General features: G+C 29.9%; 2 protein-coding genes across 5 annotated transcripts; one reads left to right on the top strand and one right to left on the bottom strand.

The window, feature by feature from the left end:
• The first annotated feature begins 8,309 nt into the window (after positions 1-8,309).
• Positions 8,310-15,167, top strand: LOC111303760 (protein argonaute 5-like). 2 transcript variants are annotated; one of them, XM_022900187.2, is made up of 22 exons: positions 8,310-8,918; positions 9,359-9,576; positions 9,676-9,825; positions 9,931-10,064; positions 10,183-10,292; positions 10,385-10,488; positions 10,995-11,133; positions 11,244-11,360; positions 11,458-11,568; positions 11,661-11,732; positions 12,222-12,341; positions 12,429-12,579; positions 12,653-12,774; positions 12,863-13,000; positions 13,074-13,216; positions 13,308-13,370; positions 13,450-13,513; positions 13,872-13,998; positions 14,091-14,164; positions 14,276-14,370; positions 14,465-14,496; positions 14,600-15,167. In XM_022900187.2, exons 1-22 carry the CDS (start codon positions 8,439-8,441, stop codon positions 14,773-14,775), a joined length of 2,940 nt encoding a protein of 979 aa, XP_022755922.2. In that variant the 5' UTR covers positions 8,310-8,438; the 3' UTR covers positions 14,776-15,167. The 2 variants fall into 2 exon arrangements, with proteins under 2 accessions (XP_022755922.2, XP_089598784.1); XM_089742658.1 differs by having other exon boundaries at positions 14,256-14,370.
• A 1,901-nt stretch (positions 15,168-17,068) lies between these two features.
• Positions 17,069-22,542, bottom strand: LOC111303759 (aspartic proteinase 36-like). Of its 3 annotated transcripts, XM_022900186.2 has the most exons (11): positions 22,052-22,542; positions 21,529-21,658; positions 21,193-21,443; positions 20,858-21,085; positions 19,073-19,235; positions 18,849-18,922; positions 18,655-18,751; positions 18,132-18,198; positions 17,825-17,896; positions 17,341-17,544; positions 17,069-17,234 (listed from the first exon to the last, which is right to left on the bottom strand). In XM_022900186.2, exons 1-10 carry the CDS (start codon positions 22,288-22,290, stop codon positions 17,384-17,386), a joined length of 1,482 nt encoding a protein of 493 aa, XP_022755921.1. In that variant the 5' UTR covers positions 22,291-22,542; the 3' UTR covers positions 17,069-17,234; positions 17,341-17,383. The 3 variants fall into 3 exon arrangements, with proteins under 3 accessions (XP_022755921.1, XP_022755920.1, XP_089598783.1); XM_022900185.2 differs by having other exon boundaries at positions 17,069-17,544; XM_089742657.1 differs by having other exon boundaries at positions 17,069-17,544; positions 22,121-22,542.
• Positions 22,543-24,987: the final 2,445 nt, after the last annotated feature.

Below are 24,987 nucleotides of genomic sequence, written 5' to 3'. Positions count from 1 at the left end.
ACAAAACCTTCAGGTTTTTCGTTGCACAAATTAGGTCTGCTTAGAGTACAAAGCAAATATTATCAAAATTTGATCACTAGATCTTTATTATACATGCAGAGATGAAATTACTACAAAGACAAAAAGAGATTATAAAGAACTCAAAATCAGAGTTTTTTTTTTTTTTTTTGCAAACTCAAACTTAAGAGTTTCATTAATATAAATGTTAAAAATAGTAACTCAAATTTCATAAGTAATTTGTTTCAAATTGATTAAATATTATTTAATAGATAAAAATATTTATAAAAAAAAATAAATTTTAATAAATAAGTTTGTATGTTTATAAATATGTAACGTTTTTACATAATTATATGTAAAAAAATTATAAGATTTTATGAGATAGACACTACATAGAACTAACGAAAATTAACATCTTTATAAGTGCGTATGTTTATATTTGAGTGAACTAAAAGACACTGAAATAATCCATATAGCTATGAGTGCATTAGTGTATATTAGTATATATTGATTTGAGTTTAGAATATTTTATAGAATTATAAAAAATTGAAATGGTCTTATGAGTATTGATATATTAAGTAAGATTGATATAATTTATATGTTTATAAGTCTTTATAATAAGTAAATCTTATTTTTCATCCATGAATGTAAGTCGATTAAGTCGAACTACGTTACATTATTGTCTCTTATATATTTACTTGATGGTTTAATTTCGTTTTTATTTGTGTGATTGGATTGAGATATTTTGACCTTACTCTAAATATTTAATTCTATCGAGTTTAGTATGAATTAAAAAAGAGAAGTATTTATGGAAGACAATAATAATATATTTTAAAAACTAATATAGACTTATATTGATATAATATTAATTATGGTTGCATATATCTTAAAATTTATATTGGTTTTTTGGATGTATGAAAATAAAATATTTTTAATAATTGAATTTTTTATTTAAGATTTGAAACCTGGATTGTAAAAGGTTTTTATTTATAATATGTCATGTAAATGTAAAAGGTAAGTCAATTATAAATGTAAAAAAAATAAACATAATTTATTATATGAAATATTTTAAATTTTTAAAAAATAAATCAATTAAATGTAAGATACATTACAAATATTAAAGCTTGTCCATGTATTAAAAAATTAGATCATGGATTATGTCATTCACTTAAGATAACTATTATTTTAACCAAAAATTTTTCTCTGTTATAAGAATTCTTTTTATATTAGTGTAAGTTTTATAATTTTTTAAATATTGAAATAAAATTAAATTCATAATTAATTTGAATCAAACTTATATTTTTTATTTTAATCATTTTTATTCAACTATATATTTATATATATATAAAGAGAGGGAGAGCTTAACACTATGTTTCGATGAAGGAAAATGGAAGAAAAAAAAAGAAAATAATGAAAAATAACGAAAACAAAAAACTCTTTCATTTAGTTTGATAAACTTTTAATTTAAAGAAAAAGAAAGAGATAAAAATCTAATAAACTTTGGTTTCCCTTATAATTCTCACTTTTTTAATATTTTAATTTAGGGGCCCACTTTTTTAATATCTTAATTTGAGGAAAAAATTAAGGAATGAAAAGTTGAAAAAATTTTATTTTTGTAACAAGATTATTATATTCATATTTTTATTATTACATTAGATTTGATTATATAATTGACACTTTCTACAAAAATAAAATTTTTTATGAGTATTTTATATAATATCGTAATTTATAAATATTTTTTAATTTTTAAAGTTTTAACAAACTAAATTGCTATCAACAAAAATTAAAATACTAAATTAAATACAAAATTAATAGTAAATCAATAATTAGCTAATATATCTTACCACATAAAACATGCTTAAGTTTGTTCAAAAAGATTTGTTAATATAAGTAAGATAGCATAAAGATATATTTGTATATTATATGTTATTTTATAAAAAAAATTTATAATAAATTATTTCATTTCTTTTTCACTGTTTGTCAAAATAACAATTGTTAAAATTTATTTCCTCTTCATTCATTTATTAATTTTAACTATCAAAATAATTAGTACATATACCTTTTCATTTCCTTCTAAAAATTTTTTTCTTTCATTTATTTATTTAATTAATATCTATCTAAACATAACATAAATTAATGTAAGTAACCCTCTTCATTTATTTTATAATATCTAGCATCTTTGAACTTTATTAATAAAAAAGCAACTTATATTCTTTTCATACATTAGTTGTCTAATTTCCATAACTAGGTCATTTTTCCAACGACAAGCAACGAATGAAATCCTTTACTACTTTTTCAAATAACAAGAACATAATGAATCAATTCTCTATGGATTTGCGATTACATTAACCAAGGACTTCCGATTAGAATTTAGAATATCGAATTTGGTAGTACATCGAGAAGGGATTCTCATTAGGTTGAATTGTTGTATTTTACGTCGGTAAAAGTTATGCATTCAATGTTTAATGTCAAAAAGACATTTCAATATGACGAAAAAAAAAAAAAAAACTGATGAAAACATATTTAGTAAATTCATTGATTTAATTACAACTTAACATAATTTCATAAATTTCAATATGATGAAAAAAAAATGATGAAAACATAGTTAATAAATTCATCGATTTAATTACAACTTAATATAATTTCTCGTATAATTGTGACATGGTATCATCATCAAATAAGTATATAAAATATAATTTTAAATTTTTATCAAATAAATTTGGTAATCGAACAAATTTTAAGATTAAATTTTATTTTTTATGACAAATTATAGTAATTAGGCATGACAATTTGTCTTTATCATCAAAAGTGCATCCAACTATGTTTTATGGTGTCAATATGAGAACTAATTTTCTTTCCTTATAAATCTACAACATGTACTTATGGTCATTGGTCAAGTAATTGTAAAGACATCACAGCCACAAACGCTTTGTTACATCAGTTAATCAACAAATGTCAAGTTGCAGTATTAGATTTTGGAACCAAAAGAATAATTCACTACAATTGTATTGTCCTTTTTCATTTTTCTAATAATATCTTAGAATTTAACTTTATATTTTCTTCATTTTTTTGTATTTTATAATTAAAAGTATAAATAAATAAAATTTTCGATGAACCGCTTGTAAACATGTTTATTATATCATCAGCAATTCACTCCAATTTTCTTGTCCTTTTCCTTTTCTAATAAGTTCTTAGAATCAAACTTTTTTTTATTTCTCTTATTTTTTGTTACTTCACAATCAAGAAATAAAAAAAAAATTACAAAATTAGACAAAATAGTTATTAAATTTATTTAAAAAACGAAACATAAAAAAGTTACATATTTGATTAAATAATTTGAACGAAGTTAGAAAGTTTTTTGATAAATAGCAAATGAACCTTGATTTACAGAGAATATATGCTAAACACCAAAATTGATATTTCAAGACTTGCCCCATATGAAGACGGTTCAAAAGTCGGGTCTTATACATGAGTTTTTTATGATTTGGATCCGACCCAAATTTTATTTTTAATTTAAATTTAATTTTAAAATGTATTTAAAAACGTTAATAAGATTACTCACATCATTCATCATCAAGGTTAATTTTAAATGTCTTCAGGTTTATAAAGTATAATTAATTTTACATCATTTTCATCTCTATATATTTATATATATATATATATATATATTAATTAATTAAATGTTTCGGTGGGGTCTCTGATTTGTAGGGAAATAGTAGCTGAAGATAACTGCTGCTTTCTTGCAAAGCAGCAAAAGGTTTCAGCATATATGATTTAGGATTTTTTTTTTTTTAACGTTTATGGGAAATTACTCCGAGGCCTCGTGGAGTGGTTGGAGTTGGATTGGACTCTATGTTAAGCAAAGAATTATTCTGTGATAAATTTTTTAAATTTTATAAATCAGACTACGAGACATTTATATATTTTATTTTTTTAATATCTTTACTAATAATATATGTGTCATATAAATTTTAACATTAAAATTTAAAAATTAAAAGGTTAATAAGTCATAATTTTTGAATAAATTAGTAGATTATCACATTATGATTTTAATTTGATTAATATGATTAATCACAAAAAACTTTTAAAGATGACAACGAATTAAAACAAAATTTTATTTATTCAAAATTTGATCCAATTTTATATAATAAATATTTAAAATCATTTAAATTTAATAAAATATTATTTTTAATATTAAATTAAATTAAAAATTATTAAAATATTATTTTAAAATATAAATATAAAATTAAATAAATAATAAAAATATTATATATATCAAACGAAACGAATTTACTTAAAATTCTATTCCAATTTAAAAAATAAAATAAAATCCAATACCCACCTACAAAAAATACCTTGATCAAATCAAGGTAGAATGCAACAAATTTGAGATGAATTACCAACCTTGATTGATGGAAATTTTGTGGGCCCCAAATCACGAAAAACAATATACAAAATGTTTGACTTCGAGGAACAAATCATGAAGTAGCGGTACTCATTACCACGGTGATGATAAGAGCATATGACCTCAACTTTAAGGAACTTTAGTTTGGTTGTTATCAACTAATTACTTATTTTTTTAATTTTTTTAACCAAAATTAAACCCATTTTCCTAGTAATTTCATCCAATTTTGATTTTGAAAGGAAACCAATTAGGTTGAGATTAAGTCATAATTTGATTTCAACGACTCCTCCATCAAAAGTAAGGCCTACACTTAGAAAACAGTGTTATATATCAATGGTCAAGTCATCTACATTTTAACAGTCACATCATAGTGCATATTACTGACTATTTGCATTGTTATTTACGAGATAAAAAATTAAAATTAGACTAGAAATCCATTATTTTCTTTTTTTCAAATTCCCCTTTCTTCATTCTTTATACACGTGATTGACTCAACATAGAAATGCTCCTGACATCTCTTGATTTTATTTTTTTAACAAATTTGACACCTTTTTATTTTAATAATTTAAAATATAATATGATTTAAAAATATAAAATAATATAATTTAAAATTTTATTAATAATTATATATTTATTTAATAAAACAAAAAATATATTTTATTTTTTTACATCAATATAAATTATAACATATATTTTTATATAAAATATTATATAAATATATAAATTTTAATATTTATACACGATCCACTAAATCTAAATCCGTGTCATTAGTTTTTCCAGGAACCAACCTCATCTCCGATTTGATATCTTTCGGTTCATGTGAAAAAAGGGCAGAGAAAAGTCGGTGAAAAGGGCAAAAGAATACCTTTCACTGGCGTGGGCAGAATTAATAAAGTAAAAAAGAATTTATGCCAAAATCCTAAAGGAATAATTAATTCTCTTTGTTCCATTCATCCATCATATGAGAAATTCTTTTTTCAAGTAAACTTTTTTTTTTTTAACCACTTCTGCACCTTCATGTTCCATCATTCAAATCAAGAATATTAATTATTCTCAACATGAAGATTATTTTTAAAAAATTTATTATTAGAGTTTCCGAAAGGAAAAACCCATCACCAAGAAAGCTTAACTGGGATGTTCTAACTTTTAGGAGTGGAAATGGACAAAATTCACTGCCTCAAAACGTAAAAAGCAACCTCCCAGGATCAAAATTGGTTGTTTCATTAGTTATGGTAGATTTTGGTGCTCAAGAGAGTAAAATCAGGAATTTGTCTTGCTTGCTGGCAGCAAAAGGAAACACCTTGGACTTGGAGACTTGGGCTGTCAAATTACTATTACTGATTGTTTCTTTCCTCACCGATGAAAAACGAAAGATACTTTAATATTTGATTTTCATTATGGAGGAAAATTGAAAAGAATAATGTTTTAGACTTTCATATATAATTTTTTTAGAGACAAGTTTTCTTGGGTTTGAAATTTTTTTTTCAGACTTATAAAATATAAATTTATTTACGTTGGAATTAATAAATTTATAAAATATTATTTTTTTACAATTATTAATATAATAAAATTTTTTATCACTTGAATCAATCATTTATTTGTTTAATCTTTCATAATTAAGAATTAACATACATCTATACATTATTTATATATTACATATACATGAGCATTACATCCAAATAATTCATTTTTTTTAAAGATAAATTTTTATAAAATTGAATTTGATATGTCATACGTACAATTTTTTAAATAAAATATTTATAATTACATTAAAAAAAAACCTAAAAGTAAGGACCGGTTCATACTTATGAGTTGCTTTTTCAAAGTTGTCCAATGAAATGCGGAAAATGTAAAAAACTGAACAGCACATATTTCGATCATCTAATTTTTTTTTTTAATACTAAAACAAAAGTTTAAGTCAAAAGAAAAAAAAAAGATAAGTGAATAAATTAAACTAAAGTAAAGTAAAGATATAAGCTTTATTTATCAAAAAAAAAAAAAGAGAATAGAAACTTTAGACAAGGAGAATATTAATTGGTTTTTATTTCTACTTTATACTTTGCTTAACACACGCAACAAAAGAGTACCGAAACATATTCAAATCCTTCTTATAAGATGTTGGATTCATAAAAATGAAAATCTGAATACGACTTTTTTTTTTAATGAATCTTATGCATATTATAATAAAATTATAATTAAATATTTCTAATAATATCAAACATTTGTTTAAAAATGAATATCATGAATTGTTTTATAAATATTATTATTATTATAAAATTTCTTTCGTTAAATTTTACAATAATGATTTTTTTTAATATAAAATATTTTATTTTATTTTAAAAATTAAAAATTATTTATATTTCCACTTTGACATTTTATAAAATGTTTTTATAAAATATTTTTTTTTGGTTGAAAGATTTCACAGGGAAAAATGTTGAAGTGTGAACACCGAAAAGGATATGAAAGAATTTCCTCATAAAAAAGAAAAAAAAAAGATTGAATAAAGAAAGTCGGCACTTTTTTCTTTCCTAGTACCTGCAGTGGGCCGCACTAACAAACCTCTGCTTCCAAGTAAAAGCTTCTTCGACAAGCAATGACCAGAAATTATCCGGTGTGTTCATACTCTTGACATGATACTGACTAACCTTTTTCTTATTGGTCGAAAGTCTCCGAGACACAATCACAGGTCGAAACGTGGCCCAAAGATGAAGGATTTGATGGTAGTTTCAATTTTCCCGCTTCGGAAGCACCTTCCTTCGGAAGAATCGTGAGACATTCCCTCCTTTCATTGGATCTGATTTTATAATTCCACTTTTGTCCCTTTTTCTTATATATAATCGCCCAAAAGTCCATTGACCGTACGGAAAATTGTTCCCACTTTAATTGAAAAAATAAAACTGTAAATAGAAAATCTTCAACGATGGAGCCCACACCATAGCTCTAGCGACTCATAGAAATCATCATCGCATAGGCGCCGCCGCTGACTGGCTATAGCAGAAAAAAAAAAAAAAGCATTGTTTTTCCCTTTCATTTACTTTGTGACTTTGTCGTTTTAATATAGTACTAAACTCAGCATTGTGACTGACACGTGTTGGAGAAGTTCCATTGAGGGCCCCATTTCATCTCTGAGTTTTATTTATATCGGAAGAGAGTCCGCGTGGGCAGGGGCATTTCAGGGATTGGTCGTACGTGGCTTTGGGATAAATATGGCGTGAGCTGAGGGTGGATGGCCAGTGGTGGTAGGGTGCTTTGCGTTTTGCTGGCCTAATTGCCCTCGCCTATGCAGATATGTTCCCCGATACGATGGCGATAGACTATGCTTTGCCCCTTCGTTGTATTGACTGTTACACCCTTAAATTTATACGAAATTACGAACTTTCCTTTATTGTCGTAAATCTTATTGCAGATTTTAATAAAAAAAAAAAAAACTAACATTCTCGACTACATCGTTGATCCTCCGAATTCGTCGTATCCCGACCCTTAAAACGTGCAAAATTTCGGCAGCAAGACAAAGGCCACTGCGACAAATTCGCTTGCAAAAGATTTTAGTAGGACTCATCCTATATTTTGTTAAAACACGAAGGGCAAATTCATCATTAAGAAATGGCAGTTATTTATAGATAGACGATACGCAATCGCCATGTCCGCCAGTCAAGTTTGATTCGGGTTACATTCCGAATCGAGATCACTTAGTTAAATTATATTATATACTAATAATTAATATATTTAATTTAATTTTAAATTTTAAATTAATTTAAACTTAAAAAATAAATTCACCCCGAACCCATATTCATCTCGTCATTTTCGTTTCAAAGTTTCACCCATTAAGTCAGTCATATTTTACACGTCTTCCCAAGTCTCTGTTCGCTTCTACTATATAAATGCTACTCTCGCTCCCACTTCTCTTGGTATTTTCAATTTAGAGAGTCATTCAAAGCCGACCGGTGTCTGGTGTCACTATCAATTTTGTTTTTGCTGTTTATCCCCTTTTGGATTTTCTTCTTGACACTATTAGTTTTCTTATTGTTTAACGGCAATGTCTGGACGTGTCGGTGGTGGCCGCGGCGGTGGTGGACGTGGCCGGGGACGGGAATCTGGTCGCGGTCAACCGTCGCAGTCTTTCCCTCGTGGTGGCAGCGGTGACAGAGGAAGAGGTCGTGCCTCTGGTAGAAGACGTGGATCCTCTGGTCCTCCTCTTGAGGTGGCTCCAACTCAACCTCCTCCTCTTGAGGTGGCTCCAACTCAACCACCTCCTCCAACTACGCCGGCAACCTCTACTTCTCGGGCGCATCATCCTTCGTCGAGTTCTGGTGCGGAATCACTGAGCAGGGAGGTCACCGAGAAGCTTACATTGGAGCCGCGGGGTGCGACGACGACGCCTCCTCTTCCTCCTTCGTCCTCAAAGGCGATTAGGTTCCCGCCCAGGCCAGGTCTGGGTACGGTCGGTAGAAAATGCAGGGTTAGAGCCAATCATTTCTTCGTTGATGTTGCTTATCATGATCTTCATCACTACGATGTAACTCTCTCTCTCATTGATTTCTAGTCGCTATTTTCTTTGTCATTTTCGGCAATTTTGTTGTTTTAATCGTTCTATTTTTGTTAGTTCTCTCTCTTTTTTTTTTCTTTTGTTCTTTTTTGCTTATGCCTTATATCTCTGTTTTTATTTGACATTTCAATTTCAGTATTTGGAAGGCTTTAGCAATATGTTTTATAGATTGTTGTCTTAAATTTATGTTAGAAACAAATTAAAGAAGATTTTAACTGTTAATAATTTTTTAAAATTATTTCCACTTTTTTGATAGAATTATTTCCACATTTTGAATTTAGTCCCTATTCTTTGAATTTAGTGGTTTCTTCTGTTTGGTTATTTCTTTAACTCATTGTCATCTCTGTTTATTTTTGTATTTTCTACCCTTTTCTTTTAATGGCTTTTGGTACTTTATTTATGGCTTTTAGGTTTCCATAACTCCTGAGGTACCCTCAAAGAAGTTGAACAGAGCTATAATGAAACAACTTACTGAGTCGTACAAGGAGTCACATCTTGGTCGTCGGTGTCCAGCCTATGATGGCCGGAAGAGCTTGTACACAGCAGGTGCCCTGCCATTTGACTCAAAGGAGTTTGTTGTCAAGGTAAACGACGAAGATGGCTCTCGTGGTTCATCTAGTTCTGCAAGGTAATATTATTGAATATTATGATGATGTCAGTGTATTTTTCTTTTTATTTGGTATCATTGATGTTTAAGGGTGATTTGTCTGGTTGTGTGTTACTGCAGGAAGGAACGGTCATTTAAGGTGGCTATCAAGTTGGCATCCAAGCCTGATCTTCATTATCTGCAGGAGTTCTTGCGTGGAAGACATTTTGAATGTCCTCAAGAAACTATTCAAGTGCTGGATATTGTTCTTAGGGCTAAACCATCTGAGAAGTACTTGCCTGTTTCTAACAATGTTCAGCATTTGCTATTAAATTGCTGAAACTAAATTTATATGCCTCTATAGTGGTTTGATCTATTTGAAACTTTCTTTTGCAGTTATACTGTGGTGGGAAGGTCATTTTTCAGTACACAACTAGGTCGTAAAGGAGAACTTGGTAATGGAGTAGAGTACTGGATGGGTTATTATCAGAGTCTTCGGCCCACACAGATGGGTTTATCTCTTAATATTGGTAGCTACTCCAGGATTGTTGCCATTTACGTTTTACAATTTGTGTAATCATTTTTACTTAATATTTTAGTTGTAGTTGTACTGGTTTTTCTTTTTGAATGTCTGGTTTCTCTTTACAGATGTCTCTGCTCGATCATTCTATGAGCCAATTTTAGTTACGGAGTTTGTTACCAAACATTTCAAGAATCCAAACCTGTCAAGGCCTCTGTCTGATCAAGATCGTATTAAAGTATCATTCACCTTATCCCTCTGTTTAACCATTTTGTTCGTTTAGTTACTTATTTAATTCATAGTCTTTATATATATTGCCATGATTTTTAGGTGAAAAAGGCCTTGAAAGGAGTAAGGGTTCGTCTTAACCACATGGATTATGCAAAAACTTGCAAGATCGCAGGCATATCTAGAGAGCCAATAAGCCAGTTAACGTGAGTTCTTTATAATACTATACTTACTATAAATATTTGAAGTGCTAATATAAGGCCAGTATTGTAAAATTGTTTTTGGGTGACTTCTGTTCTTTACAATTTTTTGTTTGTTGTGTCTGTTTCATATGTGTACTTCTTATGTAAGTTCCATATTCAAATCAAATCGGAGTTCTTTTTAGTTGCAGTTCACAATTGTTGGTATTTGGTCATAATCGACTTGTTCTAAAATATCTTTTATGCTTAGATATGTGAGTCAATGACTACCATCGTCATTGTGCAAAGACCTTAAACTACCCTTTTGGATGATACTAAGCAGATTGCAAATTTTTTGAATGAGGATTTCTGTAATAAGTAAAATATTTGTACTATTACATTTGTATTCCTCAAGCTTTTTAGCCTCTGTTATATTGTCCCAACGATCTACTACTCTTTTTTCCGTATCTACTTGCTTTTCTCTCTTCCTATTTATTCTCATTATGCTTTTGTCCAATTTTTGGTTTTTCTAGGTTTACTCTTGATGACAAGAGAACAAATGTGTCTGTGGTTCAGTATTTCCGTGATAAATACAAAATTGGGCTTAAATATGCATCTTTGCCTGCCCTTCAATGTGGAAGTGAATCAAAACCTGTCTACTTGCCAATGGAGGTTCACTTTTAAATGAATATGGAATTATTTTCTTCTTTTTTTATTCCTTATGACTTTGTGTACTGATGTTTTTCTCTCTTTTCTCGTATTTGATTTTGTTTGTTATACAGCTGTGCAGGATTGTTGAGGGACAGAGATATACAAAAAAGCTAAATGAGCAACAAGTAAAGGCACTATTGAAAGCAACCTGTCAACGTCCACGTGATAGGGAGGAGAATATTAACAAGGTACAACAATATTGGATACTTTCTTCTCATAGCGGCATTTATTGTTTTGTTGATTAATTAAGAATTGTGATTGCACTTGCCTATTATGTTGCTGCAGATGGTGAGGGTTAATAATTTCCAGGGAGATGATCTTGTAGATAAAGAATTTGGAATTCAAGTTCGAAGAGAACATACATTGGTTGATGCCCGAGTTTTACCTCCTCCTATGGTAATTACATGCCAATATGTTATATTTTCAAGAGAAATCATAGTTGCTATCTTAATATAAAATTTGTTGTTTGCTTGTTTTGCTTCATGCAGCTTAAGTATCATGAAAGTGGACAAGAACGAAGTGTCAAACCTGGGTTTGGTGCATGGAACATGATCAACAAGGTGGTATACTAGTTCTTTCAGGCTGTGTCATTCTTTCCTATGAAAAAGATTCTCTTTGATGTTTCCTTCCAAAAAATAGAGGAATCAGAACTGTGTCAAAATGATGCTTGGCTTCTTCTTGAGTCCAAGATCTTACAGTTTCTAAAGGAACAGGAATTACATCTCTTTTCCAGTTCCATTCAAGAGTTCTTATGTGTGTCCATGGTGTATATTTTACATTGTAATGTGTCTTAAATTCTTTTGAGGAATTTGTACTTTATAAGCACTGAGCAGGATTGGAGAACTTTTAATACTGTAACCAGCTAAAATTTTGGGACATGATGCTTTTTCTTGATTTTGAGGTTTTAGAAGAATGATGGTCTATTAGCAGTTACTAGTAATAGCACCCTATATAAATAGCCCTTGGAACCTGAAGGCAAAAGGAGTCATTTGTGTGAACTTTTGGTATACCAGGATTTTCACTGAAACTATTTAATTTTTGGTTCGCAGAAAATGGTCAATGGTGGGAAAGTGGATTTTTGGACTTGCGTGAACTTCTCCTTAGAATATGCTAATATGTCAGAAGACTTTTGTTATGAGCTCGTGAAAATGTGCAACAGCAAAGGAATGGTATGCTGTGTGGTTTCTTAAGTGCAGATATCATGCTTGTTTTCTAGTAATTGACTGACTTTATTTTCCTTTTGGTTGTTATCTAAGGTATTCTGCCAAACTGCTTCTATTCGTATTCGTTCAGCTCGTCCTAATAGAATTGATCAAGCTCTCTTGGAAATTTACAAGGAGTCTACAGGCATGAAGAGGCCACTTCAGTTGTTGATAATTATCTTACCTGATCAGACTGGTTCTTATGGTAAGAGATCCAGATTTCAAATATTTGGATAATGCTGAGTTTTCTCCATGCAACTAAAATCTTTTGCTTACAGGGAAAATTAAACGAATATGCGAAACGGAGCTTGGTATTGTTTCCCAATGTTGCCAGCCCAAGCAAGCTGCAAGGTTTAGCAATCAATATTTTGAAAATGTTGCTCTGAAGATCAATGTGAAGGTACTTTTCCTGCCTCATTGGTAATTTGATATTCATGTTGGCTCCTTTGTTATTTTTTAATCGTTTTTGAGAGTTGTAAATTGACTAGGTTGGGGGACGAAATACGGTGCTGATTGATGCCATTCAAAAAAAAATTCCACGTGTGTCTGATCACCCTACAATTATTTTTGGTGCGGATGTCACTCATCCACCGCCTGGGGAAGATTCTAGTTCTTCAATAGCTGCAGTAAGTATAGTCATGTTCTCTATTGTCTCTTTTCTGTTCCTTCATCATGTTAAAGGTGGTTTACTGGCTGCAGGTAGTTGCTTCAATGGATTGGCCAGAGGTAACCAAGTATCGCGGAATTGTCTCTGCACAGCCTCATCGGGAGGAAATAATACAGGATCTTTATAGAACAGTTCCAGATCCACAAAAGGGTGTAGTTCATGGTGGAATGATAAGGTATGGAGGTGGAAATGGATTTATTTTAGGATCATGTTATACTTGTTAGAAGACTTGACATATTTCCTAAAAAATTTTTTGTTTTCCGCAGAGAATTGCTTGTGGCTTTTTTTAGGTCAACTGGACAAAAACCTTACAGGATTATTTTCTACAGGTAGCCTTTGTTTCTGATCATCCAAATCCTTGAATGTGTTTTCGCAGCATTGCTGATAATGTGTTTTTTAATTTGGCAGAGATGGTGTTAGTGAAGGCCAATTTAATCAAGTTTTGCTCTATGAAATGGATGCAATTCGAAAGGTATTAAATTTTAATTTTTGATTTGGGGTGGGGGGAAGGGGGGGTTTGTTAAAATGCGCTCTCACATGGACTAAGTAACAGCTGTGTCTTTTAGAAAAGTCTATCGCACCTGCCATCAACTTCAGCATATGGTGATTGTGTTATAATCTCGTAACTAACTTTATTTTAAATGCTGTGGTGTGTGCATATGGTTCTTTGTATATTTAATTACCAGTGCATTTACTTTAAACAGAAAATGAAGATTTTATGGATTTAGGATTTTCAACTGAGGGAGTTTGCTTAGTAAAATCTGCTATGTTTCATTTATGCAATGTTTGGTGTTTGCGCTTGCTGATGCCAGTAGTTGTGTTCCTTCCAGGCTTGTGCCTCACTAGAGGATGGATATATGCCACCAGTTACATTTGTTGTAGTGCAGAAGAGGCATCATACTCGCTTATTTCCTACTGAACGTGACCAAATGGACAGGAGTGGCAATATTTTACCAGGTAATAAATCTTGTAATAAGGATTGATCAAATTCTCTTGACCTACCTTTCTGCAGAATTGTATCAACTTTTTACTATAACCATGTTTTGCAGGTACTGTTGTTGATACTAGCATTTGCCACCCCACTGAATTCGATTTTTATCTCAATAGCCATGCCGGAATCCAGGTAAACTAGGCTTGCCTTCTGCTGATAGGATGATCAATTTATACTATTTTGATCTGCTCCTTTTGTCTGATACCATGTCTTTTTTTTAAAGTTTCTATTTTTCTTATGCAGGGAACAAGCAAGCCCACACATTACCATGTGTTGTATGATGAAAACAATTTCACCGCGGACATCTTGCAAGTGCTTACAAACAATTTATGTTACACGTATGTGTTTACTTCTTTCTCTATAATCTGAAACAATGTGAATAAATAATACTCAGATTAGTACTAATTATATAATAATTCTACTCATTAACAGGTATGCAAGGTGTACTCGGTCAGTTTCCATAGGTTGGTGATCTTTTTGTTTAACTACACTTAAGTCTGATTTCAGTGTATCACTTGTTTATTTGTAAGCCAGTCTTAACAGATAATATTTTGATTTCATTCGCAGTGCCTCCGGCATATTATGCCCATTTAGCAGCTTTTCGGGCACGCTATTATGTGGAGGATGAGACTTCGGACAGTGGCTCTACGAGTGGGGGACAACAAGCAAGGGACAGAAATCTTGAGTTTCGGCCCCTCCCCTCCATCAAAGACAATGTGAAGGAAGTAATGTTTTACTGCTGAATAGACGTGGCTGTCTCTGTTCTTCCTGTTTGGGGTTTCTTTCATCAATATATGCTTCCTTAGTTAATGGGGGTGCTTATTTAGGGTTAGCTTAAAGCCCTTAAATCCCATACTCTTTTGCCTTTGGGTTATTGTTTTATTGTCAATAGCTTTTTGAACAATTTGATATCCTTACAAGTCTGGGAATGCCCTTCCTGACTTTTTTTTTTTTTTTTGGGTGGTTGAGGGCATGGTTGGATTTTGTGTACATGTCACAGGCATAGGGTTTTAAAGCTGGACACTTTTGAATCGTTTTGATCTATTGGCAGAGGGCCATCTATGGTTTGTACACGGTAAAACTATCATCTCAAAACATGTTTAATGAAAAAAATATCTTTTGAAGTTGGATTTCATTTTTTGGCCTTTGACAAGCAAATTGTATTTTTAGCTATTTGCTGGCTGAAGGGGCTAACAAAACAAAAATATTTTGAAATATATATTATTTTTATCTGAAATAAGTTCAGGAATATCTTTGCATCTGTCAATTTAAAACATGAAAATAATTCAAAAAAAAAATGAATGTAATATGTATGACAATTTAAGCAAATATAATGAGTTCATAAAACTTAAAAATATATTATGTGTTTTTTTATATCAAAATAAATTGTGATATATAATTTTCGTATTTATATAAGCTAAGTCTATTTGTAGAGTTGATGGAAATTGGTTATATGTGCAGAATTGGATATAAATTAATTTAAGTGATGGACAACTAGCTGTTTTTCCATTTTAGAAAAAGGAAGATTTTAAACAGAATCTTATTTTCTCTTTACAGTTCATTTTTTTAAAATTTTTAGGTGAGATTACTTAATTATTTATTTTATTTCGATTTTAAAGCTTTTAGATATGTATATTTGGTAAATATAATTTATTCGAAAATGCATATATGGAAGTTTAAAAAAAAAAATTACACATAGGTTTGAAAAAAACTAGTTGAAAAAAAGATCTTACAGAAAATTTTAAAGCAAATCTAGAAGCTAAAAAATAAAAAGCATGTTAAGGGAAAAGAAAAATAATAATTAAGTAATTTTATTTAAAATAATTTTGAAAAAAAGGAGTGCTTTTAAATGCACCACCATTTTTTATTTTCATATCCTTGCTTTTCTTTTCTTTAAAATTTTTTATAAGGAAAATTAAGTAATTATCTTTTTCACAAGTTTTTGAATATTTATATTCGATAAGTTGTATAATTTTTCAGAAATATATTTATGAAATGTCATAACTTTTTAAAAATAAAATTTCAAAAAGTTTTAAGGAATCAAATTTTAATTAAAATTACAAAAAAGAGAATTTTATTAAAAATTTTTATGAATTAATTAATGAAAAATTTTATTATTAGAAAAAATTATAAATTTTAAAATTAATAAAAAATTTAATTTTACTATTTTGATCTAAGAGAAATAATAAAATTTTATGAGGTCTTAATTAAATTGAAGATAAAATAATAAATGTAATTTTTTATATTGATTATTAAAATTTTATAATAACTTTAATTAAATTGCACTTTTTGGAGAAAATTTTTCATCGATTTATTAAGATGAGTTTCTCTGATTAGCATATTAAATTTTAACAAAATTAATAGTATTCAATAATATTAATTGTATAGCTGCAAGAAATTTTAATTTTTATATGTTAATAAGATCTTATAATTTCATCACCATCATTTGAAACATTAAAAAATGAAATATCTAATTAAGACCTTATAAGATTTTATTTTTTTTTAAAATCAAAATAATATAATTAACTTTTTTTATTAATTTTAAAATTTATAATTTTTCTAATAATAACTTTTTCATTACACTGATTAATAAAAATTTTTAATAATTCCCTTTTTTTATTTTTTTTCTTAAAATTTTAATCCTTTCCTTCATGAAAATGGATTTTAATATAATTTTTTGAAAAAATATTTTCGATAAGTTATACAATTTTTCAAAAATTAATTTTCAAAAAAATTATAAAACTTATCATATTAGTATATCCAAAAACTTGTGAGAAAGATATTTAAATAATTTCATTTATAAAAAATTTTAATAACAAAGAGATAAGGTGTGAATAAAAAAAATCGTAGTACATTTAGAAATTCCCAAAAAAAAAAAAAAACTCTTATGGGGTATTAATAGAATTACCCTTAAGAAGGAAAAAAAGAAGATAAAAAAGGTACTTGTGACAGTAATATTTGTTTTTTTCTTTTTTCCTACTAACTCGTTAGAAGTTAAAAGTAAAATCAATGGAAGCACAGATTAAAAGGAATAACTTGAAGAAACAAATGCAAGAAGGATTGTATAAATTAAATTTGCTGTTAAGATGATCCTGTATGAATGTAATTTACACCACCGCCAATAAAGTAAACCCTAAATCTATAATTCTACGTGGCTGACGAAGATACACTCCAAAGAAAAACAGAGCCCTGAAAATATAACCTACAATTGCATTGCACAAGTTAGAAGCAATCAAACAATTAATCATGGTTCTCCCCATTGTTATAAATACGAACAACTATAAATGCAAACCGGAGAGAAATTATACAATGAAACCGAGAGTGTTAATTCCGGAATCCTTGCAGTATATGCTACGAAAACAGTAGACCGGCAAGCGCGAACATATGTGGAAGTAAAGCTCTCATGCTCCGGAGTTGATCCCACGAGGAACCATCATTGCTAATCTGCCCCGCATTTACAAATTCAGTTCTTCCTGTATTAGCATTTGCAGAGACATTGACAGACGTTGAACCTAATCACACACACAAGGGAGCAGATTCAGTGTTTGATGTAACCTTGGTGAAATCAAATGACAAAAAATTTTCTTGTGGTATTTGGTGTCTAAAATGTCTACTTCTAACACATAAGATCAGTTTAAAACTTCAATTGACATCATTATTAATCTGTAACACTGTTATGGTGAAAGCGCCAGTTTACAGGATTGAGAAGATTGTTGCAGTGTAGGTTATTTGCAAAAATATATTCTCATGTGGAATCCTGAGGCCAGTTTTAGCAGGGTAATTTACACTTACAGTCATAGTTCGTCCATCCAATCCGTTGATTTGCCAGATCATAAACGAAGATTTTGTCTTTCAGAACAAGATCTGCAAAACAGAAGATAGTGAAAAGCTTAATCTGCGTTGCCGCTTTCATCATGGAGACAAAAATCAACCAGCTCAGTAATCAAACCACTACAATTTCATGCACTAGGAATCTTACACATATAAATAACTAATTATGAAAATAAAACAATTTTCAGAAGGCTCAACATTCATGAAGTCACCCAACTAGGTACATAAACATTCCAAGCTATCAAAATATTTTGTGCAGTGAAAATACCTCCTAAAATTGTTATCCCTTGACCCTGAATTTTCTGAAAGCCAATGCACCAAACTGCAGCACCACCCTGTAAAAAAGAAAGTCACGTTTCCATTTAGAAATTCGGGATATGAAATAAAAAACATGACATAGACAAGGAACTTCGTTCTTGTTACTGTTAAACTTTAAAGCTTGTTTCAATACGCTTCCACTTTGCAATTGAAACATGGGCTAATGATTAGATGGATGTAGTAAATAAAGAAAAGAAAAATGAAAGAACATCAGGGAAGGAACACAGATAACAAAGGCAGCAGCTAATAATGTTAAAGATTGAATTTATGGGGGAAAATAAAAATGACTAGAAGGGGGCAAGAGTTATGAAAAAGAGCTTGTCAAATTTATGGAACCAGTTGAAGGGACCCCACCCAACAATTTTGTCCAAATGAAGAAAATCAGACACATTCTCTACAATATAATAGAAAGAGAATAAGGTACAAGTAGATAGAAATCTATCTATGCATGTCCAAAGCTTTAGATGACTCACAATAGAATTCTGCTGTACAAGATAGTCCTGAGGATTTAAAATCATGGATGCGCCACCAGCAAAGTTCAGACTAACTTGAGGGAATATGTAAGTTACACTGAACAGAATGTTAAAATAATGTCAATTACTATAATCGAATAAGATTGAACACTTGATGAAACAAAATGAAAGAATAATATCTTAGGAAATTTAACCTGGAGGTTATTAGGTAGCATTGATTTCCCTTGGAAAGAACAGGGCGCACAGTTTGTGAAACCGTGTTTGTAATCTGCGCAACAAGAGAATAATGAAATCATTAACCTCATGCTTTACAATCATATAGTGCTTGTGTTTCATTAAACAGAAAGACAAGCATAGCAGGGGAAAAGCATAATTTTTTTAATGTCCAAGTATCGGTAAAATCTAGCTCAATACTTACAGCATTGACGAATGCATCATAAGCTTCATCAGCTAAGTATGCCAAAGTTGTCCCAGAATCAACTATTGTTCCTTGGTTGTTTGATGTTGCAAACACTGATGGGTCAATTGATAAAACTTGCCCACCAACTGAAATGCTCACAAGATCAAGATTATAGTGAGGCCTGAAATTTTGGTGGTGCGAGAATGGTTAAGCAAATAGCCGTCTGGTGTTATATATTCCAATAATAAAGAATATATAATCAAACAAGCAGAAAAATGTTATTTTTTTGTTTTTTCTCTTGATCGTCTCAGTAAGGGGTATCACAACTTAAGGTCTCCATTTTGGAGGGGAGTCTATTATCAAGGCAATGCCTCAGCAATAGAAAGAAGATCATTGAATATTTAAAATATCAGAATCAGCTGAAACTTGTGAAGCTGTTAGATGTTTATCAGTATCATAGTGAAGAAGCCTCCAAATAAGCCAAGTCTAACTTGGTGTGTCTAATAAGTGACATAAGTAAGCATGCTATATTATACATATTGCAAAGTAAAAAAAAGGTTACATCCATCAAATGAGATTCACTAGTGGAAAGAAATCACCTCTTTGTAACCTATGGGAGATATGAAATTATAAATCTCCAATGGCAATTACCAAAAGGTTGAAACTCTTTACATCTTTTGACATTCAAGAATGTAGCTACCTTTATTATTAAAACTGATAATGAAAGCCAAAGCCAATTCAAATTATCAAATCACTGCTGGATTAATCTTCTTATTGAACTATATCTATTCTGATTCATGTCATGCATAGTTTATATCACTGGAACTAAGATGTTTTTAGATTACATTTGAAAATGTATTATTCAAATAAAAGAAAGCTGCATATATCGAACATAACAATGTTTAAATGAGAGTCAGCTTCCACCAAATAATGGAAGAATTATGATCAGAAACTAGTACAATTCATGATTGCTTTAACCATGTCCAAACACTAATCTACCCCAGTTTGGAGACAACTGCTAAGTATAAGGACTATCCAATAGTTCAGTCCACAAAGTTCAGAAAGCACCAAGTCTCATTATGATTTATTACTAAAACAATATTTTTAATTCTCTTGGAAACTATGCCATAACCATGAAAATCTGCAGCAATAACTTTTCTCTTAACAGTCTCAGATGTAGTGACCTAGCAAACATGGTGCTCCTGTGCTGTTCATGCGATAGTGCCGCTTGAACTAGAGAAAATAGATGTCTAATAAGCAAATTGGAAACAACATTATGATCAGGCTTTTCCTCATACTCTTTGATCTCAACACCAGCAAGCTAGCCAAATAAGGGTAATTCACTTCAGAAAGGGTAGAATATCAAGCTAATGAACCTATGTATGTAAGATTATGTATCATATTACCATTATTGTGCCATACCAAAAACACAAATGCTTTTGGTTTTATGAATAATAAGGAAACTACCATTGGAAAATCAAAAGGACCGGTAAGTCTAAATAACTAAAAATGTTTACTGAAGCTATAACAAATTCTGACTTTAGGTGCAGCTTGTTTCTGTCATACTTTCTCCTCCAAACCTTTCAAATATGATGAAGTGCATACAGTTATAAATTAAGAAAATGACAATTTCAAAACCAGGAACAAGCAAAACGTTTAATTCTGGAAACAACTTAATAAAGCATTTGAATTAAATAGATATGCAAGAACGACAAACAGACATGACAGATAAAAAACCAGGGCTGCAACAATTAGATGAAACAAAAGAGTGTAACAATTTCTTCCTAACAAGAAAGAACATACTGTGATGGGACGAGTGGAGTATAAACAATATTCGGCTCCAAAATCTCGCCAAAAACAAGTATACCCCCACCACCATTATTTCCTTTTAAGCAGTGGGAAAACACTTTAGGTGTTATTCCCTGTGATGAAAGTTGAGAGATTACAGACAAACCCTGCTGCCCAAACCCAAAGATTCCATCAACCGCTCTATCAGACTTTGTCAAATCTCCAGTCTGCAACACACTACACCTGTTTCACAATCCACAACTTCAGCCAATAAATTCCATTTTCTAATCAAACAAATTCAGAAAAAACATGATTACTATCGTAACATTGACGAATTCTATTTAGCTCACCCGAACATAATGGGAGCAGTAGAATTAGAAGTCATAGCTCCCTCAAAAATTGAATTAAAATGCAACAAATCCGCTACATAATAGCCCGATGTGCCACTACCATCTCCATACTGAAATGTGTAACTGCATTGATTGCTCTGACCTGAACAGCCGGAATCTGATGATGGGGCACCTGCACTACACCTTTGGTCTGAACATGAGACCAATGAAGCTGTTGATGAGCTTCCAGGATCATACAAATTAAGTTGAATCTGTAACAAAAATATGGTAGCTCATGTCCATTTGTTTCAACCAGTTTCAGGAATAAAAACAAATGTAAGGAAAAGCGAATTTTACTTGTAGTCCGCTATATTCAGGACAACCATTGCAGGAATTGCACCCTATCCATAAAACATCACTTCCAGTATCAATCTGTACATAGAATTCCCTTGGAGGAGAACCTAATTGTAATTTTGTATAATATAGCCTAAAAAAAAAAGAAATAAATCAGCAAAACTAAAAGAAATTGAAGGAAAGAGAAAACAAAAGCCAAAGCAAAACAAAGCAGAGCAAAATCAAAGAGAAAGAGAAAAAGCATTACTATTTGAAAGACATAATTATTGAATTGAAAGGAAAAGGGAAAGGAAGGAAGACTAGCTTATAGCCGTTAGAGAAAAAAAAATTTTAACAAAAACACAGAAGAAGATTAGGAAATTGATAATTTCATTTAAAAATAAAATACAAAAAAAAAATAAAAAACCCATCAAATAATTAAACCTTTCAATCTAAATTTAGAAACCAGTGATCCAAAACCCAAGCCCAAATTAAAATTAAAAAAAAAGGAAGAAAAAGTGAAAATTTTTTATTGGGGCTTCTTTACCCAACAAGAAACGGATCATAGGTGCCTTGAACTTGAAAATCCACGACACCACCAGAGGACTGCAACAACCTTCCATGCCTGAGTCTATCACGTTCTCTGACTCGACTCAGCTCGAGTTCATGACTCGGGAGAGGAATGCTTCTCTCCAGCTTCAAAGTCACCGGAAAACCACCCATAACCACCGCAGCCTCCAAAACCAAGACGGTTATCATAACCCAGGCGAGAAAAACCTCCGCCATTTTCGTTTCTCTTACAAAAACTTTATAGTAACACCTAACACGTATTTTTTTTTCTCAAAAATAAAGATGGGAAACTCGGAAGAAAAGGAGAAAAGATGGGAATTGAGTTTGGGGAAAACTAGAAAACAAGAAGGAAGAGAATTTGAAGACAAAGATTCAGAAGGAATGGTTTTGGGTTAGCAAACATAGATGCAAGTCGTTTCAGACACAACCCAACAAACAGAGAGATGATAATAACAGAATTTTCGAAACAAAACATGGATTATGTTACGTTGCATATATACAATTTTTATAAATATTTAAATATTTTATAATGCGTGAAGACTATCGAGGTGGGTTTTTTTTTTTTTTTTTTTGGTATTCCTGTTCGGTGAGCTACCATCATGCGCGTATTTCCTAAGCTTTTTTATATTATTATTAATTAAAATAATTTTTTTTTGTTAAATGAAAATTGGGTTTATTCAATGTAAAGTATCCTCCAGTAAGATATGACGTGCTTGCATATGTACCATGTTCTTTATTACTTTTTTTTTTTTTAAAGGCGATTACTTATTAATTAATAAAATGATATATGTTCGTATTTGTACCATATACTTTACTAGTAATTAAAAAAATATTCATACTAATCATATGTTAGTTTAATAGTATTGGAATCGGTTTAAAATGTTTCGAATTTAAATCCCAATTATAACTTACAAGATAACAAATTTAAGAAAATAATGTGAGTAATTATTTTATAATAATGGTATTAATTTATAGTAAAAAGCCATGCAATTTGTTGGTAAAATGCAATATTTTTATTTCAATGATTAAAATTTAATTTTTGATAATCTCAAGTACTAACCAAATTATATTCATTTATATTTATGTTATCATTTTTATTATAAAATGCACATGTATGTATATATATATGTATTTACTTGCACAATTTATCTTAAAATTTTTTATGAAATTACAAGTACAAGTTACAATCATAATTAAATATTATATAATTGAATAATTAAACAAATAAATAAATTAACAAACTAAAGCATAACAAAATGAAGTCAACATAATATTAAAACAAACTCATATACAATGAGATTTGAACTCAAAATCTCATCTAAATTTGCAAGGATTTGATATATCAATGTAATGTATATACATATTAACTTTTGATATTACATTTTGTTACAAAGGTAAAAACAAAAGAAAATAAATAATTATAAAATTTTAATTTCGCTATTAGTGAATCAAAATTTTTTTTATTTTAAGGTCAAATTTTGGTATTCCTAATTTTTTTTTTATTTTCAAAATACAACCTTTATATAAGATCATGAAATATCAATGTTAAATGTTAATTAAATTTACAACTATTTACTAGTAAAATATAAGCTTCCTAGGCAAGTATTTTAGCTTTTTCACAATATTAAAAATTAGATTCATACACTTTAAAAAAAAAAATCTCTATTTAATTTACCAAAATGATTAGCTTTAACTAAAGGTCTAAAGCTTAAAAATCTTAGTCCATAAACTAAGAAAAGACTTTATATTAGGCTTAAAACAATAATAATGTGAAATGTGTGCCAACTTTATCTATGGTTGAATTAACTTTAGGCTTGTTTAGGGAAAAAGTAGCTCTAGAAAAGAGTTAAGAAACTATTGAACACTTAAATTGTTGTCTTCTGAGAAACAGTAGCCCAAGATAATGACCCATAAAGGCTTTGTATAGTCACAATACAACATCCCTAAGGAAGTGAATTTCCTATTAAATGAAGGGGCATTTGAACCATCATTGGTTCATTGACCCTACCAACTCAACTTTCTTTGCCCACAATTTGTGGGGCATTTTTTCTTAAAAATAAAGAAAATTTGGATAAAATTTTTAAATAAAGTTTGTGAGGATTTTATTACAAATAATTTAATAAAAAATTTAATAAAAATTCAAAGCGATATATTAATAGTATTTAATAAAAAAGTGATAATTTTTTTAAAAAATTTATTAAAAATATCATTTATATTACTTATTTAATAGTATTTATTTAAAATTTATATATTCAATTTATAATCAATTTTAGTTTTTTATTTAATTATTTTGAATAAAAAAACTTTATCTGAAATCTAAAAAAAAAAAAAACTCTAAAAAACCACCTCTCATTAAAAAAACGAAGTTACTAAAATTAGAAAAAAAATTTTCCCACCAAACAAACAGTCTTTTGAAACCAATTTTTAAGAAGAGACACTACTTTACTACTTTATCAAAACCCAATGCACAATTATTGATTTGTTTCCCAATTTACTTTACTTGGTCGGTTTTGAAAAGTAGAAAAGAAAAAAAAGGATAAGGCCACGTTTCCACTAAACTATCCTCAAAAACAAAGGTGCTGTGGTCTTTTTAAAATGACTAATTTATCCCTACATGTCCCTTAGTTTTTAATTTTTTATAATGATTTGTGTTGATGGGATTGAGAAAAATGGGAAGGATATGTTTGACACCAATGTAAAAAGTTAGGGCTATTTTATTTTATTTTCAATTCTTTTGGTACGAAATTTGGAGGGAATAGTTGAGTTGGTTTCCCCAGGCAATGGCTTGGAGCCTTTGACCGAAGGCCGCAAAACAAACTGGGCAAAAAAGTACAGTTCCATTACGGACGCTGCGTACCATAGCCCATAGGTGAGGGTGACCTAAAAAGTAAGGTATACGTGGCGTGGTTTAAC

Source organism: Durio zibethinus, chromosome 13, assembly GCF_047325235.1.
Source record: "Durio zibethinus cultivar Kanyao isolate XHJ-2024 chromosome 13, ASM4732523v1, whole genome shotgun sequence".
Lineage (NCBI taxonomy): Eukaryota > Viridiplantae > Streptophyta > Magnoliopsida > Malvales > Malvaceae > Durio > Durio zibethinus.
This window is presented reverse-complemented; position numbering and strand designations above follow the sequence as displayed.